The sequence below is a fragment of the Xiphophorus couchianus genome, chromosome 13 (genome assembly GCF_001444195.1).
Source record: "Xiphophorus couchianus chromosome 13, X_couchianus-1.0, whole genome shotgun sequence".
NCBI classification, from domain to species: domain Eukaryota; kingdom Metazoa; phylum Chordata; class Actinopteri; order Cyprinodontiformes; family Poeciliidae; genus Xiphophorus; species Xiphophorus couchianus.
The window spans coordinates 13,263,252-13,278,021 of record NC_040240.1 but is presented as its reverse complement, the minus strand read 5'-3'; the positions used below and the strand labels follow the sequence as shown (position 1 = coordinate 13,278,021).

Genomic DNA, 14,770 nt, shown 5'->3' with positions numbered 1-14,770 from the left:
ACAGTAAACGATACAATATTCCCAACCCTAATTTACACCCTACATTTTAAAAGACTGACAGTTTACTTATTTCCATCCATCCCTCCCTCCCTCCCAACACATGAATGTGCTTAGAACTACGCCATGAGGTACAATGTTTTCTCATTCAAAAAGCATTGCTCAATTAAGAGCACTGAATATCATAAGTCTATGTCTTTGTGTTGCCCTGCGACAGACTGGCGACCTGTCCGGGGTGTACCCCGCCTCTCGCCCGGAACGTAGCTGGAGATGGGCACCAGCAACCCTCCCGACCCCATTAGGGACAAGGGTGAACAGAAAATGGATGGATGGATGGATGGATGAATATCATAAGCCCTCCATACTGATTAAATTTGAAACAAATGTTCTCCCTTTGGGGATCAATGAAGTATTATTTTATCTTATCTAAAATCCCTTTCCTGCATTGAGCTACCTGCAGTGGAATCAGGTAGACCGGTCAGACCGGTTTAGATCAAGCTAAACCGGTTATTCAAGCCTCAGAATCCTTGACGTTAGTTCTGACCTATCTTTGACTTTGGACGTTTTATCTACTTCAGCCTTCCTGAAAACACGAGCGTGTTCTCCTGCTGCCACAGGCATACACACTTCTTACCTGTAAACAATTCATGAGAGCCCGCTTTATATTTCATGGGGTGGAAATGGATGTTTCTTGTCAGGTGGGAGCAAAAGTTGAAACAGGAAAGACGAGGCAAATGGAGTAATCACTAGACTTTGGATATGAACTGATACAGACATAAAGCATGAAAAAAAATCTGAAAGAGATGCAAGAATCAGTGCAGTCTGTGCCTCTGACATCTGAGATTTTACTGCACTCTGTAACTTTGACGATCTGGAGAGTTTCTTGGACTTTGATGCTGCAAGAAGATAAAATGAAATCTAGGAGATGATCCAAGACGGCAAAAAGAAGCGTTGGAGTGACGGATGGTGTCTTCTCTGCAGGGACCTACTTCCCCTTAACCAACAGTGCTTTGCCTGGTGCAGTAATTGAAAGTAATGATAATTAATATCTTCCCCATAATCACCATGCGTTACACAAGAAACAGGCCTATTGCAAAATGTGCTCAGAAAAAGTTAATCCCATTAACCTTTTAGTTGTTCTAATCTGGATTAATTTTCAGAAAAGAGAAAAGATGATTCCTGGGAAGCGCAGTGAAGATTTTATTTAAATAAAAATAATCATATCCTGGTACTTTTCCCCTTCACTGAACTGAGAATTGATCTCAAATCTAGATAAATTGTAGTTGATGTCAAGGATAACAAATTAGGATTAAAAAAGCGAAGACTCCTTATAAAAATAAGCCAGCAACAATCATATGGTGGAGGATTTGGGAGGCAAATGAGGGTAGTCAAATGTACGGCAGGAGATAAGCAGAGGGCTATGACCAGGAACAAAGTAGGCCCTCAATTTATGGCCGGGAATGTGTGGTGATGCATCGAACCTTGCTGATATTTTCCGACTTTCAGTGGAGTGGTACGAAAGGTGTCGGACTTGGAATAAGCGGATGCATATCATGAATATATTTCCATCTGTTTGAGAGGGATATATTCTGCTTTAGCCGAAGAAACATGCACACAGATTAGTAACATTATGGATAACGGGGAGCAAATTGGCAGAGTCAAGCGATGAGGTTGACCTCAAGTCCCTGTGTGCTGTATGTTTCACTATATCAGAGCAGGACCTCGGTAAACATGTAGAAGTTGGCCCCTCAGGGATGACCGGCTTAGCAGAAAACCACTGTTCACCTTCACACACCTTCTCAGGCAAGAAAAAAATAAACCTATAGTTATTCACTTAGTTCAAGTACAATTACATGCTTTTCAATTGCAAATCAGAGCAGGGCCGCGAATCCGAACAGACAATCAAGTGAGGTAGTTTCTATAAACACAAGCTCCACGTTAAGCCAACTCCAGCCTATTAGGGAGAGGACATATGTAACCAAATTACAGCGAGCACCCAGGGGACATGCAAATGTGATGGACCTCCCGCATGACTTACCTTTGTTTTTTGTTTTTTTATCATGTAAAAAACATTGGTGCAATAAGATTTGTGAGAAAACGCAAAGGGATGCTGGCTTCAGTGTTTGCGTCTCTTTTGTTGAGGAGGTTATCAAAAGCCTCCCTTTAATAACCGACACTCTAACTTCAGCAACAACAAAAGGATTAATTAAATCGTCCTGATAACGCCGCCTGAACTTGAGCAACTTTAAAATGGACACGACAAAAGTGGGAAAGATTCAGTGGAATAGTCTAATTGTTCGTCGCTTTTGTTCAGTTTACAGCTGCTGGGAATAGTAAGTGTTCTTTTACAGTGCTCAGAATAGAAGGAGGTCAAACTCATTAGAAATTTTTTTCTGTCTTGTGCCGCTTATCATTTGTGAGGAGTTTGTTTATGTGCAGAAGTAGCCACTACACAACTTTGAAAAGCACAGCTAATTAGAATGACCACATTTGCGAAGGTAAAAAGGAAAGTCAGTAAGCAAAAATAATTTATACCTTTAAAATGTGTCTTAGTAGGTGATACACCAACACAAAGTACTCCGTAATTGTGAAGTGAAAGCAGAATAATAGATGGTTCTTAAACATTATTAGTTGCAGAAAATCTGAAAAGTGTGGTGTGCATTTTTATTTGAACTCTCTTTTTATCTGATACCCCTTTATAAAATCCAGTGAAAGCCGCTTGTTTCAGAAATTTCAGTGAACAGACCAGATGTTTAAAGACGGGTTGCATTATAATACAATAACTTAACATGAGAGAGAAGGTGAATGCAAAATATGCTTTTACTTCCCTACCAACCTCCAGGAAAACTGTCGATACACATCACCCTAAAAATATAAAACATGATGATCATCATGCTGTGGCAATACTTTTTCATAAGAAGACTAATCAGAGTTGATGGCTAAATGTCAGGTTGAGAGAAAACCTGTCAGAGGCTGAAAAAGACTAAAAACAAAGCAATGTAATGATTCAGATCAAGATGTAAAGATGTGTTGGAATGGTCCAGTCAAAGTCTAAACCTACATCTGACTTAGTACCTTGGGAAAGACTTGATATTAGATTTTCATGTACACTCTCCATTCAATCTGAGCTTAAGCTGTTTCTTTGCTCTATACATGCTCTGTGCATGATGCCCTTTTTTATAAATTATTTTTTTAAATATAATATTTTTCCTTTCATATCAGAATTCTGTTACTTTGTGCTTGTCTAAGCAATACAGTCCCAAAGACACTGTAGTTCTTCTTGTCACCTTTCTCTTTAAAAGCCTCAGTTTTCAACATCTCTAACCCAAACTCTCTCTGCGTCCTTCGTTCTCACTTACTTCTCTCTTGCCAGCTCACACCCTTTCTTTTCTGTCTGTTTTGGACCACCCAACAAGCCATACCCCCCTGCACTCCAGCTGTTTCCCTGCTGTGGGTTGAGTTTGTGTTACTTTGTTTCCGCATGGCTGTGATTGAGGCAACCCCCCACCTCAGCCCTTCCACAGCTTTATTTCTTTTTCACTTGCGCCGTCCTTCACAATGTGTTTTTTTGCATCTCCCTGCTCGGGCTCTGAAAGAATCGAAGAGGGACCGCTTTTGTGTCCAGTGCAGGTGTCTTTGGTGGGTGAAAAAGGGCTGCAGAGTCTGTAGCTGTCTACCATCGGGGGGCAAGCTTATTCAGCCTCGGATCCCCCCCACACCTGTGGCAGGTCTTGACCCGCACGAGTAAGCCAGTCATTCCTGAACTGAAGCATCTTTGTGTCTGACTGGTATTGTTCCCTGCAGGGCTACACATACACACAAAAATCTGTGGCACTACTACAACAGTTCTTCCTGCTCATGAGACATTCATGGTCCATTACTCATCCACCACAAATTTCAGTTCACACTAGTATGGCGTGAGAATGGGGAACAAGATTGCTGAATGGTGTCAGATTGAATGGGAATAATGGGTTTGTTGCCAAGACATAACACAGATACACTTTTTCTTCAAATTCAAGGCTTTATGCCTCAGAACAAAGTAATAATCCCATATCATTCTGGAGTTTTAAGGTTAAGGGAATATAGCCTTGTAGCAAATATGACATGTTTTGTGTCTTTTCAAAGTAACCAGAATGAAAAAGTTAAATAAGTTAAACTAAAAATGATTTTGGACCAACAGCACAGAGAACTAAAATAAAAATATAAAGGGACTAAAAGATCTTTCTGGATCTGCTGTATGATTTAAAATGACAAAGCGCTTCTTTTCAGCGTAGAACTTTGCTGGTGAAATAAATCAAATCCACTGTGTCCATTTTAAAAAGGTGTATGCTTTAAGACTGACACCCTTTTATGTTTATGTTTGAGACTCTTATTTTGAAGTTTGAAAGGAAGTTTGTTTGGTGCTAACTTGGGTCCTAAAAAGCTTAAGAACACGTTAGCGTCACCGGAAACACGAAGGGCTACAGGTTTTACCCTTGGAAGAACAAGAATAAATCTGTAGTGTGGTGTCAGACTCTGACTATGAGGGCTCTAATAAAGAGCTACAGACAATCCTCTGTCATTGAACCTTTTTAAAATATGCATCCTTTTTTTTTTTTATCTCTGCCGTTGGCCAGGTTAAATTCAGATCAGCTTCAGAAGCCAGATGAACTCGGATGAACCTAGAAAGACAGAAGATCATTAGTGAAACACAACATGAGCCTCGAGGGCAAAAATTAGGGCAGGCCATTCTTTGACTGATCCTCAGACAGTTTTGCATTTAGCTTCCAGGTGGGTGAACTTGGGGCATGGTTGGTAACATGCCCTCAGGACAATGTCACACTGGAGCCTCAGGGTGTGTATATATATTTATTCATCACAATTTTACTGTTGCACCACACTTCTGCCCAGGAAGGGAGATTTGCACTGAATGTGGACAGAATCAGAAAGACTGTGTTAAACATGCATTGTGCAACTTTCAAGTCGAACTGGTTTAAGATTTCACCGAGCTCTTGTCTGTCCCAGTCTCATCTCCAGTGTTTGATAAACCCGATAGGAGTGTACACAGCTGGTACCTACCTTGTTGCAGCTGGGGATTTCTCTAGGTGAAGGTGTCCAATTATCCATGGTGGTAGATTGGGGACTCTCAAAGTCCCTTCAGAAAGGGGAGGTGTGTGTCTGTGTGTGTTGGAGGGGCCTCTGAACAATAAATTGTGTTTGTGATCCCATCGAGCCCCTGAGAAGCGAAGAGGGCGAGGTGGGAGACGTGGGGGAGGTTAACTTTACTTTAATGAGTGCTTCGAAGATTCAAATTTCAGCTGGGGTTTCCTAAAGCCGGTGCAACCTCTGAGGTGTCTGTCATCATCCACACCACACTACAAATCCTTTTCAAAGACTAAGATAGTCTACAATTCCAAAATGCTAAAAATAAATTAAAAATAGGTTAAAGAATATTTCAGAACTGCTTTTTTGGACATACATTGTTTAATTCGCATTATATAGCAGCATTATTCCTCACGAGTGTCTTTTAGACATGAGCAGTTAAATGTTTCGAATGCTTGAAAATTTAAGGTTGAACATAGTTAGATCTTTAGTTGGATTTTAAACTCATGAGTTGCATTTTACAGCAAAACAGTCCTGCAACGGCAGCTACGTGTGCCTGATGGGGAAATAAAGGTGATAGAGAGATACCTAGCCCTATTCATTCACCATCTGAGCATTTTTCTTCAAGTGCCAACCCTTTGTTTCTGCTCTCAAGGACTTCCAGATGGCTCTTCGAAACACACCATATTGTGTTTCAGGTTAGTCATGTGGTGAAATACCTCACCAGATTTTTGTCCTTGAGACCTGAGTTTGATTCTTCAGCAACACAGCAGAATGTGCGGATCATTTGGTCTGGACTTTCCCGGAGTTCCTGTTCACATATTACCTTTATGGTGGTGATTCTGTTGGGCTAAGAATAGGGGTAACTCTAGGAAATGCAACTCTGCCGAAGTCTCTTTCCACCCTCCAGCTACCAGGTAATAATCCAGGAAACAGTGCCTGTTGAGGCTGATTGGTTATTCAGTGATGAGTCTCTGGGTTTATACAGAATAGTGTATGGCACTGTAGGGTACAAAGGATTGCTAACAGGGCCCCTTGTGTGAACACAGCTAGAAACAAGTAGAAGCATTTTTATTCTTAGCTGCTTTTTGGTTTCAAAAATGCTTCCTTAAAACGAACCTGTCATCTTGTACTTCCTCTTCAAATAAACTGTACATGAAAACTATCCTTTTTATACTGCAGCTGCAGTTAGTTATCTCCTAGTAGTTTTTTAAAGCTTGAGGGCGTAAACTTGCTGCATTGTAGAGATAAAAATATACATCACAATTTTATTATCATAACTCTTTTTTTCAAGAAACATTCATGTTTAACTATAGTAATCATGTTCATTAATTTACAAATCCAAAAATAGAGCCTTGAGGTTTTTCTATGACTGGTCAATGCATCCATAATGAGTGTTTTTACTTCAATTTCTTCCTCCTTTTTTTTCCTTTTACATATTTAATATTCAGTACGCCACCCTTCAGTTTCTTTGTTGATTTAATAGTCTGCACTAAAAGAAGTGAATTGTGAGAGCCACAGTTTTATGACTTGTTTATCCACCCACAATATCATAACATAAGCATCTTTATGAATCCTGTCTCCAAGTGCAAAAGAATATGATAAAGTTAAGACTGGCATTCGTCATTTGCTTTGTGACAGACAAGGAGCAACACGTTCTGATAGGTTAGCCACCCCAATGTGGCACCACTTCATTAAGAGTAAAGTCTCTTTTAGCAGAGGGGGATGTTTATTTGTGGCTCTGCTGTGAAAATCTAAAATAATCTGTCAAATTTATACCAAAATCTGTCAAGACAGAAAGCCACTACATGAAATAAATTTCCTCGCTCAACATCTTTTTGAAAAAAGATTTTACTGTTTCACAATAAGTCAATAAAATGGAAGCATGTCACATGCAAAATCTAAAAATGTGTTGCCACTCTCTAGGAATTGGATGTTAAGTTATTAGTACTAATTAGTGGGAAGCCATTTGGTATTCATGCTTGCCTCTGCATTTTTATCCCCCACACCTGCAGCAATATTTGGTTCAAATTTCACAACTTACATGTCAGTTTATTTTATTTATTTATATTTTTTTCAGCTGAGCCAGTTCTCTAATTATTCAACAAGTGTAAAAATCATATGATATGTTGTAGAGGGGTGCATAGTGGTTGGCTCTGAGAGCTCCACACTGAGACAATCATTTCCAAAAACGTAGAGTCAAACTGAGAAGAAATTAAAATATTAGGACATTGTACTACAGAGCTCCGAATCCTGTGACTGCAAAATGAAACAAAAGGTGACATTGTTCTTTGTTTAAATAAAATTTTGGTGCTTCCTCTATTATTTTCAACAGATATGTTGACAAAGGTTTAATCTAGCATATCTTTTTTTTAAGGATTTTCCTTTGGGTTTTTTCAGCATGTGTGTACAATATTTAATCATTCAGTCTTTCGGCATTAATTTAGGATTTATTTTTTTGCCAGTACCCCACCCTCCCACAAGCCTAAACACACATGCACACACAATCACATCCTGACTCCCCCTCTTCTTGGCTATCGGACATCAATCTAGCGAGCACCGTCTGCTAAGCCTCACTGGGCAATTAACCACATTGAGAGTGAAAGCTCTAATCAATCCCTGGCCTTCCCCGTCACACACACAAAGCACACGCATACATACACACGCACCTTAAATGGTGCAAATTATTCTGGCATTTATGTAGTCCAAACAGCACTCTCAAAAAACTGCTGCCACTTTAAGGAGGGACTCAAACAACCCAGACATAAATACAATCTGTCTGCTGTGCTGTAGCCGACAAGAATTATAAATAAACTCTGATCGGCAGCATAAGGTCTGACTTGCTTTAGACCAACAAGTTTACAGCTCCTCCTATGTCCGTCATCAAACATGCATTTGTCAATAACACAAAAGAGTTACAGATACGGATCAATAATTACAGCTTTTCTACTTGAGTTTGAAAGTATTGAACATTTGACTGATTAAAATATGATGGTGTCTTTTAAAATAAAGCTAGAAAACATATATGTATATAAATATATAAATATATATATTTCAGTCAATTATTCTGCCTGTGTATAGTGTGGGCTAAATGTGAACCATGTGGGGGGGCTTCTGCAAAATCAGGCACCCCACCACATCTTGTCTCATTGATTCATGTGGACCTAAATGTCAGCAGCAGCAGGGCAGAAGGCCCCTTGAGAGCACAAGGTGATGGGGGCTAAAGGCAGTGTGCTCTGTAGCCTCATCATAAAACAGCACGCCTCTGACTCTGTTAAAATAGTGTAAGATTACTGATCAAGGACAATACATTTTAACATTTATGTGAAAAATTCTAGATTCACCAGAATTTAAGAGTTGACTTCAGAGAATATTATCTGTCTTGCATTTTCTTCCCTGCCACTAATACTTGTTTTTCTAATTCGGTTTGTCTATTACTCACAAGCTAAACAAACATGTGTGATAGATGCGTGGAATTATTGACCTGTGAACTATTGATTTGACATTTTTGTTCATGCATTCGTGGGGAAGTTCGGCGCTTTGATCATTCGGTTGGGTTATGCTAAATCTGCATCAAACACAGAAAATAAATCAATAGCTACTCGTAACATGAATGAGAATGAAATCAGCATGATTAAAACATGGATGGCGGTGATTATCACATAGATGCCGATTCTTCCTTTTCCATTTCTTACTGACTTTTGTGCAGTGGTTTCCTCCGAAGCAGTTCATCTCACAATCAAAATTTATGTTTCTGCGACATTTCTGCTCTTGCTTAAATTGTGCTCCTCCTGCTAAAACTTTTTTCTCGGGAGGTAAAACCTGTGCTCTCAGTACCGTTCTCTTTGCTCGTGGATGTCTCTACCCTGAACTCTATGGGTACAATGTGCAGGCCGCAAAAATGCAGCGATGTGAAAATCACACTGTATTTCTGCAGTCCAAGAGAGAACAAAGAAAACACATTTGAAGGCTTAGTTTTCAGAAAGTTGAAGCGTGAGGTGCAGGAGTAAAAAACCAAAACAAAAAAACCCCCAAAACTGAGAGACACATTTCTATTAGTTGTCTTCAAGAGCAGTACTGCCATAACCATTTAAATACCACCCTTTGCTTTCCCTAAACCTTTTCTTTCCACATCAGTTTTATAATGCAAATTGGGGGCATTGAAACCAATTCACTGTTGATATGCAACGGAAAGTCATGGAGCTGATTTCTCAAGTCGGCGTGAAATGGGGCAAGCATTTAACCAGAGGTGCTTCTTTCACTTTGCTGGTCTTATCATGATACCATTGGTTAAGCACATGTTTATTGGTGAGCTTAAAGTGTTTCCATGTGAACATCGAAACATCGCTTAAAGACAAAGAAATAGATGTGAAAATGGATTTAGTTACTGAACAAATTTACCTGGTAAAGCACAACAAATGAAATACTTAGGAACTGAAAAGAGGGTAGGTGGCTTTTATCACAATATGCTTAAAATCCTTTATTACAAAGGTATTAAAAGAACCCCCCAGGTATATATATTCTGTGCCCAGAGAACCTCTGGGAGGTTCTTAAAGTGTGTTCTGTTTACTCAGAGGTCAGATTTTTTTGAGTTTCCAGTCTGGAAAATAATAACTATGCCCTATGCAGGTCACCAAGGAGCCCTGAGTTCAGTAACTGAAATGGCTACTTTGAACATAAAATGAAGTAATATATTTTTTACATTTTGCTCAAACTCTATGACAGTATAATATTTCATTAAGTGCAGGTCTTTAACATTTAACACACGTGGTTTGAGGTTGTGGTAGTTGGGTCTAGACATCGGAATATTTTTTTTTTCTCCTTAGCCACCTTTCTTTTTCTTTTTTTAAATTAAACTAACATTTTTTTCCCCCCTAAATTCTAAAATAGGTGCATCAGAAACACATGTTTGTTACCATGAAGATACATAACAGATTTAAAATTTGAATTTATATATAAATTATATAACACATTAACATATCTGGCGACAGGACAACATTCTCGGTACTTCAGAGTTTCATTTTATGAACTCCAACAACAGGGGAAGCGTTTTTGGAAGTCTGACCTCTTATTGCTGGTGTGGAAGGGGATCGTGGAGATCTCCAACTTTCAAATCGGAACAACAACTTGAGGGAAGTGTTCCCCAAGGCCTCTAACTTTCCAAGCAAGAAGTCCAACTATATGAGGCCATTGTCTAGGAACATTAGATTTTCCAAGTTATTACTCCAACTTCAGATGAACTTGCCTATTTTTGCACCTGTTTCTAACTGTGATCGAAGGAAAATTTGACTGCTGATGCGGCATTATGGTTTGACCACAACTGAGATGCTCCCCGCGTCTCCCGTTTGGTAGATTTAAACAGTAAACGAACATGCTCACATATAGGAATCAAACAACACTAGCTATTTCACTGATTTAATTTAATACTTTCAACCAGAATACCAAACATGCTCAGCAGGAAGGCCAGCTTTGTCCTAGGATGGCCCTATGATCTGGTGCAGCAGGTGTTGGGAGATAGAAGAACTCTGGCTGAAATATCGTCACTGCTGGACAATTTCTCCCATCCCATGCATGAGACATGTCACTGAACTGCGGCGCTTCTTTAGTGACAGACTGCTGCGTCCTACCTGCACAAAGCAGTAGTATCATATGTCCTTCCTCTGAGCAGCTGTTAGATGCTATAACCATCACTGCTTTCATCAAATTTAATATGCATTTACTTACCTGCTGTTATTTGTACAATTGTTCTAATATCTAACGTCATTGCTGTTGGTATTTGCACATCGCTGTTGTTTGTGTGTGTTTTTCATGTATTGTAAACAATCCGTTGTTTAGGTATGATGAAACAGAAACCTCACAGAGCAAGATACATTTCATGAGTTCTAATGAGCAAACCCAGTGCCTAAAGTCACATAAATGCAAAAAATACACAAGAGAAAGCGCTCACAATGTTGTGGGAGCTGAAATTTCTAAAGAGCATTGTCACTTTAAAGAAAATGAGAATTTTTAAAATTTTGGCAGATGAGACAAATAGACATTTACACTCAAAGGGGAACCATTTTTTTTGTTTTCCAGAGAGATAGTATAATTTCATAGCACAATCAAATAACTGTGTTACCTTCAGTTTCTATAAAAACTGTGTAGATATCAAATATGATTTAAATGCAATTTTACTTTGCAATTTGATGCCTGGAATTTTGCCTCTGTCTCTTTAAGAAAGTCCTGCTCTTTCCAACACTCCGCCTTTGGAAAGTCATCACAACATCCTCATAAGGGTTAATACGTTTTTACCAGTGTTGCACTGAGAAGTAACTCCTGTAATGAGGAGTTACTTCCCATTACAGGAGAAGTAAATCCTCAGTAGGAACTGTGTGGGTGTTTGCTAATTGCTGCTGACTAGTCTGAAGGAGCTGAGTGGGGGAGTTGTGGTGGAGGGTTGCTCTGTGAGGCCGAAACTTGGTTGCGAGAGACAGCAAGCTTCTAATGGCAGCTCCCACTGCAGCCACGGCACCCAGAGTCAGCTGCCACTGAAGCTGTGGCAGCTACCACCGGAACTGCCACTTTCCATCATGTAAATGCAGTCAAAAATATTACAGGTCTTACATAGTTAAATCACAACATAATTTCAAAACTCATAATTTACTAACAGGCAATATAACTAGCACGTTTTCAGAAAATCGGCACCACTGGCATTCCCCATAACAACATTAGCAGCCATGGCAGCTCTGGCACCCTATGGCAGATGCCCATATTAAACTGTGGCAGGTAACATAGGAAGTGCCATGACCAGCTGCCACTGCTACAAACTGAGCTGGCTCTGCTGTGGGAAGCTTGAAAACTGCAGCTCAGAGGAGGAGCTTCATCCTCGAAGGCAGTGCTTGGTCCCTCTAAGCATTTTACACTGAATGGCTGCTGCTGGAGATTAAAGGATTTATAAAACATGCATGAAAGATAAAGCAACACTGCATATATGTTTTTGATGGAAAAAAAATCACATTAATAGTAACATTACAACATAATATAAAGCTAAAAAAATTTACATTATACTGCCCCTTTAAAAAATGTCTTTCATAGAAGAGACAGTGACAACAAAGTGTTTTGTGGATATCTCCTTGATTATTTACTTAAAGTGGATTTTTGTATTGTACACCGAGGAGGTCCAGCGTAGCCACCGTGCCTGGAGCTCTTGCCACTTTTTTTTGCCCCCCACCTCGCCATGCAAAATTTTCTAGAGCTGCCACTGGGTAGGGGGGCTGTGATAGGCTGAGGCAAGGAAGAAAGGAGCTGCTCTCAGTAGGCAGAGCAGTGCCGCTGGAGAGCTCTCTCGACGTCCGCAGGCTCCAGCTTAGAAAAGACGCGACGACAAAACGTTTTTATTTGTTTTCATTTTTTTATTCATTCATTTTTCTCTCCCCGTTGCTGTTGCACGTTTGAATAAAGATGTGACTCGGCGACATTTAAACCCCTTCAGCGGTATTCATGTGCGTGAAGACAGAGAGAGAGAGAAAGAGAGAGCGAAAGAGAGAAAGAGCGAGAGATCGGGGGAGAGACGAGAAGCAGAGCCGTTCGGGCGAATGGAACTTATTGTTGTGCGTTTGTTTTTCTTGTCTTCTTCTTTTTTTTTTTTTTGACTATGTTATCCTTGAATGAGTTCGGGTCCGGTCCTTCTCTGCTCGTCGCCGAAGCTTGAATCCTGGGATTTACATAAAAACCCACAAGGAAGCACCGAAAGGAAGGATTCTGCAAGAGCTAGCGAGCTTTTTCCTCACAGAGCCGGGGATTTAAATAGTCAGTTGTTGGTGGAGCCCCGGAGAGGCGAGAGCGAAAGAAAAGAAATTCATGTGGCCATTCTCTCTATAGCCAAACATTTTACTTTTGGAGGATTGCATAATGAGCAAGGAAAGACCTAAGAGGAATATCATCCAGAAGAAATACGTAAGTAGAATTGTGTTTGCTTGAAATGCTCGCCGAAATCTATTCAAGTTTGCCTTTGTGAAAACGCATAAACTTTTTCATCGGGGGCTGCGAAGGTTACAATAATGCGCCGTCCGAGTCGAATAACCTCTAAAATGTAACAAATAAAAGTTTAAACAGTGACATAGTTGCGCTGTAAAGAGACTGTGGTGTTTATTTAGTGTCTGAGCTCCAGCGGGTTCTTCGACACCAGACATGTTTTAGGGGTTTCTGCTTTGCTTCAAGGTGGACTGTTTTGCTCATTTTGCTTTGTTTTCCCTGTGCCGAAGGGATGCCCTGTGCGTCTGTGCTGTGACGTAAGGGTGGGAAATGTTTTAAATAGTAACAATCTTGCAAACACGTTTCAGGAAAGGCTTTCCCCTCCATCGTTTTTTGTTCGCTCCTCGCTTCTTGCTGCTCGGAGAAGACGAGCCTGTCGGCCATAGCTCTGCTCCATTTCGTCCCATGCTGAGCGTTTCTATCTTCACAGCGAATTATTTAACAATTAACCCCACTCTCATTGTGGGAACGCGTGTAAGGGGACTGTGTTGTGGAGACTGTGTTTGGCTATTATTATTTTTTTTCGCTGCAGGGGCGACACGTTTCGCCGGACTGCTGTGGCTCTTTAATTTTCTCCATAAAGAGTCAGGCAGAGCAGCAGGAAAAGAGGGTCATGCTTTTCCGCGTATTCACCCAATTTCCAACACTTACACACGACAAATGGACGCGGTTATATGTGCTTATGATGTCCATTTGTCCATTATAACATCTAAACTCCACCACGCTCTGTATTTTTCTCCAATCTTCTCTGTATGACCTCTGCGAAGGAGTAGATGCATATTGCAGCAGCACAACTCCATTTTTTCTGTAATGCTACAGAGAGGTGCTTAGCTCACCGGTGTTTGGTCTCATAATTTACCTTTAACACCGCTATAAACGGCCTATGGCGTTTGAACACCGTGTTCTTAAACGACCCAGTCTTTTTTAAAAAAGAGGCTGTGTTCAGTTCAGTCGCATTGCAGAGGCTTATGCACGAAGCGACCATTTTCTTTCTGGTGAATTTATGGGGAAGGGGGCCTGTGAAACGGAACTATTCCGCTTGGTGTTGGCTTTTTAACTCGCGTCCTTGCGCGTTTTGGACTCGTACCCGTCTCTTCTTTCATTGCTTTATACCTCGCAAAGCGACAATGACAATGTCATCATTGTGTGGTTTGTTTCGAGCACACGCTTGTTTGGTTCCTTAGTGACTGAAGATTTAAAGTTTGTAGCACTTCTGTTCTCAAATTGTCCTAAACCTTCATAGTTGATATCACAACTCCGGCACACATTAATTGAAACGTTTCTAAAAAGTGTTTCCTCTTGTTGGCAAGGTCGGACTTAGCAGGATGCAGGCCCCTGGGCAACAGACAGTTCTGGTTCCCTATTAACTAGAGATAGCCACAAAATTTTATCACCTTTTTTTTGGGGGTGGCGTTTATTCCCAGTTGTGAAACTGTTCCAATCAGAATGCCACTGGACAGGACACATTAATTTCATTAGTCATATTTAGTAAACATTCAGTTGTTACCTTTAGTATTATTGTAGCATGTATCACAAAATGAAAGTGTAATTTGGTTAGCAATGAAAACAGATGACAGACACACATTAAGACATACAAATATTTACTCCCATATTTACTCCCATCGCTTAAAAAACAAAAATAATCTGTTCGCAGCCATCACAGCTGCTGAAGAAACTA

The 14,770-nt window shown here is 40.2% G+C and overlaps 1 protein-coding gene across 1 annotated transcript in view; it reads left to right on the top strand.

Annotated features, from left to right (window-relative positions):
• The first annotated feature begins 12,360 nt into the window (after positions 1–12,360).
• jarid2b (jumonji and AT-rich interaction domain containing 2b) overlaps positions 12,361–14,770 on the top strand; it is a 113,424-nt gene continuing 111,014 nt past the window's right edge. Inside the window, exon 1 of the mRNA XM_028036201.1 lies at positions 12,361–13,014. Within this exon, the coding sequence (XP_027892002.1) occupies positions 12,970–13,014 (45 nt within the window). The 5' untranslated portion in view covers positions 12,361–12,969. The remainder of the gene's footprint in view (positions 13,015–14,770) is intronic.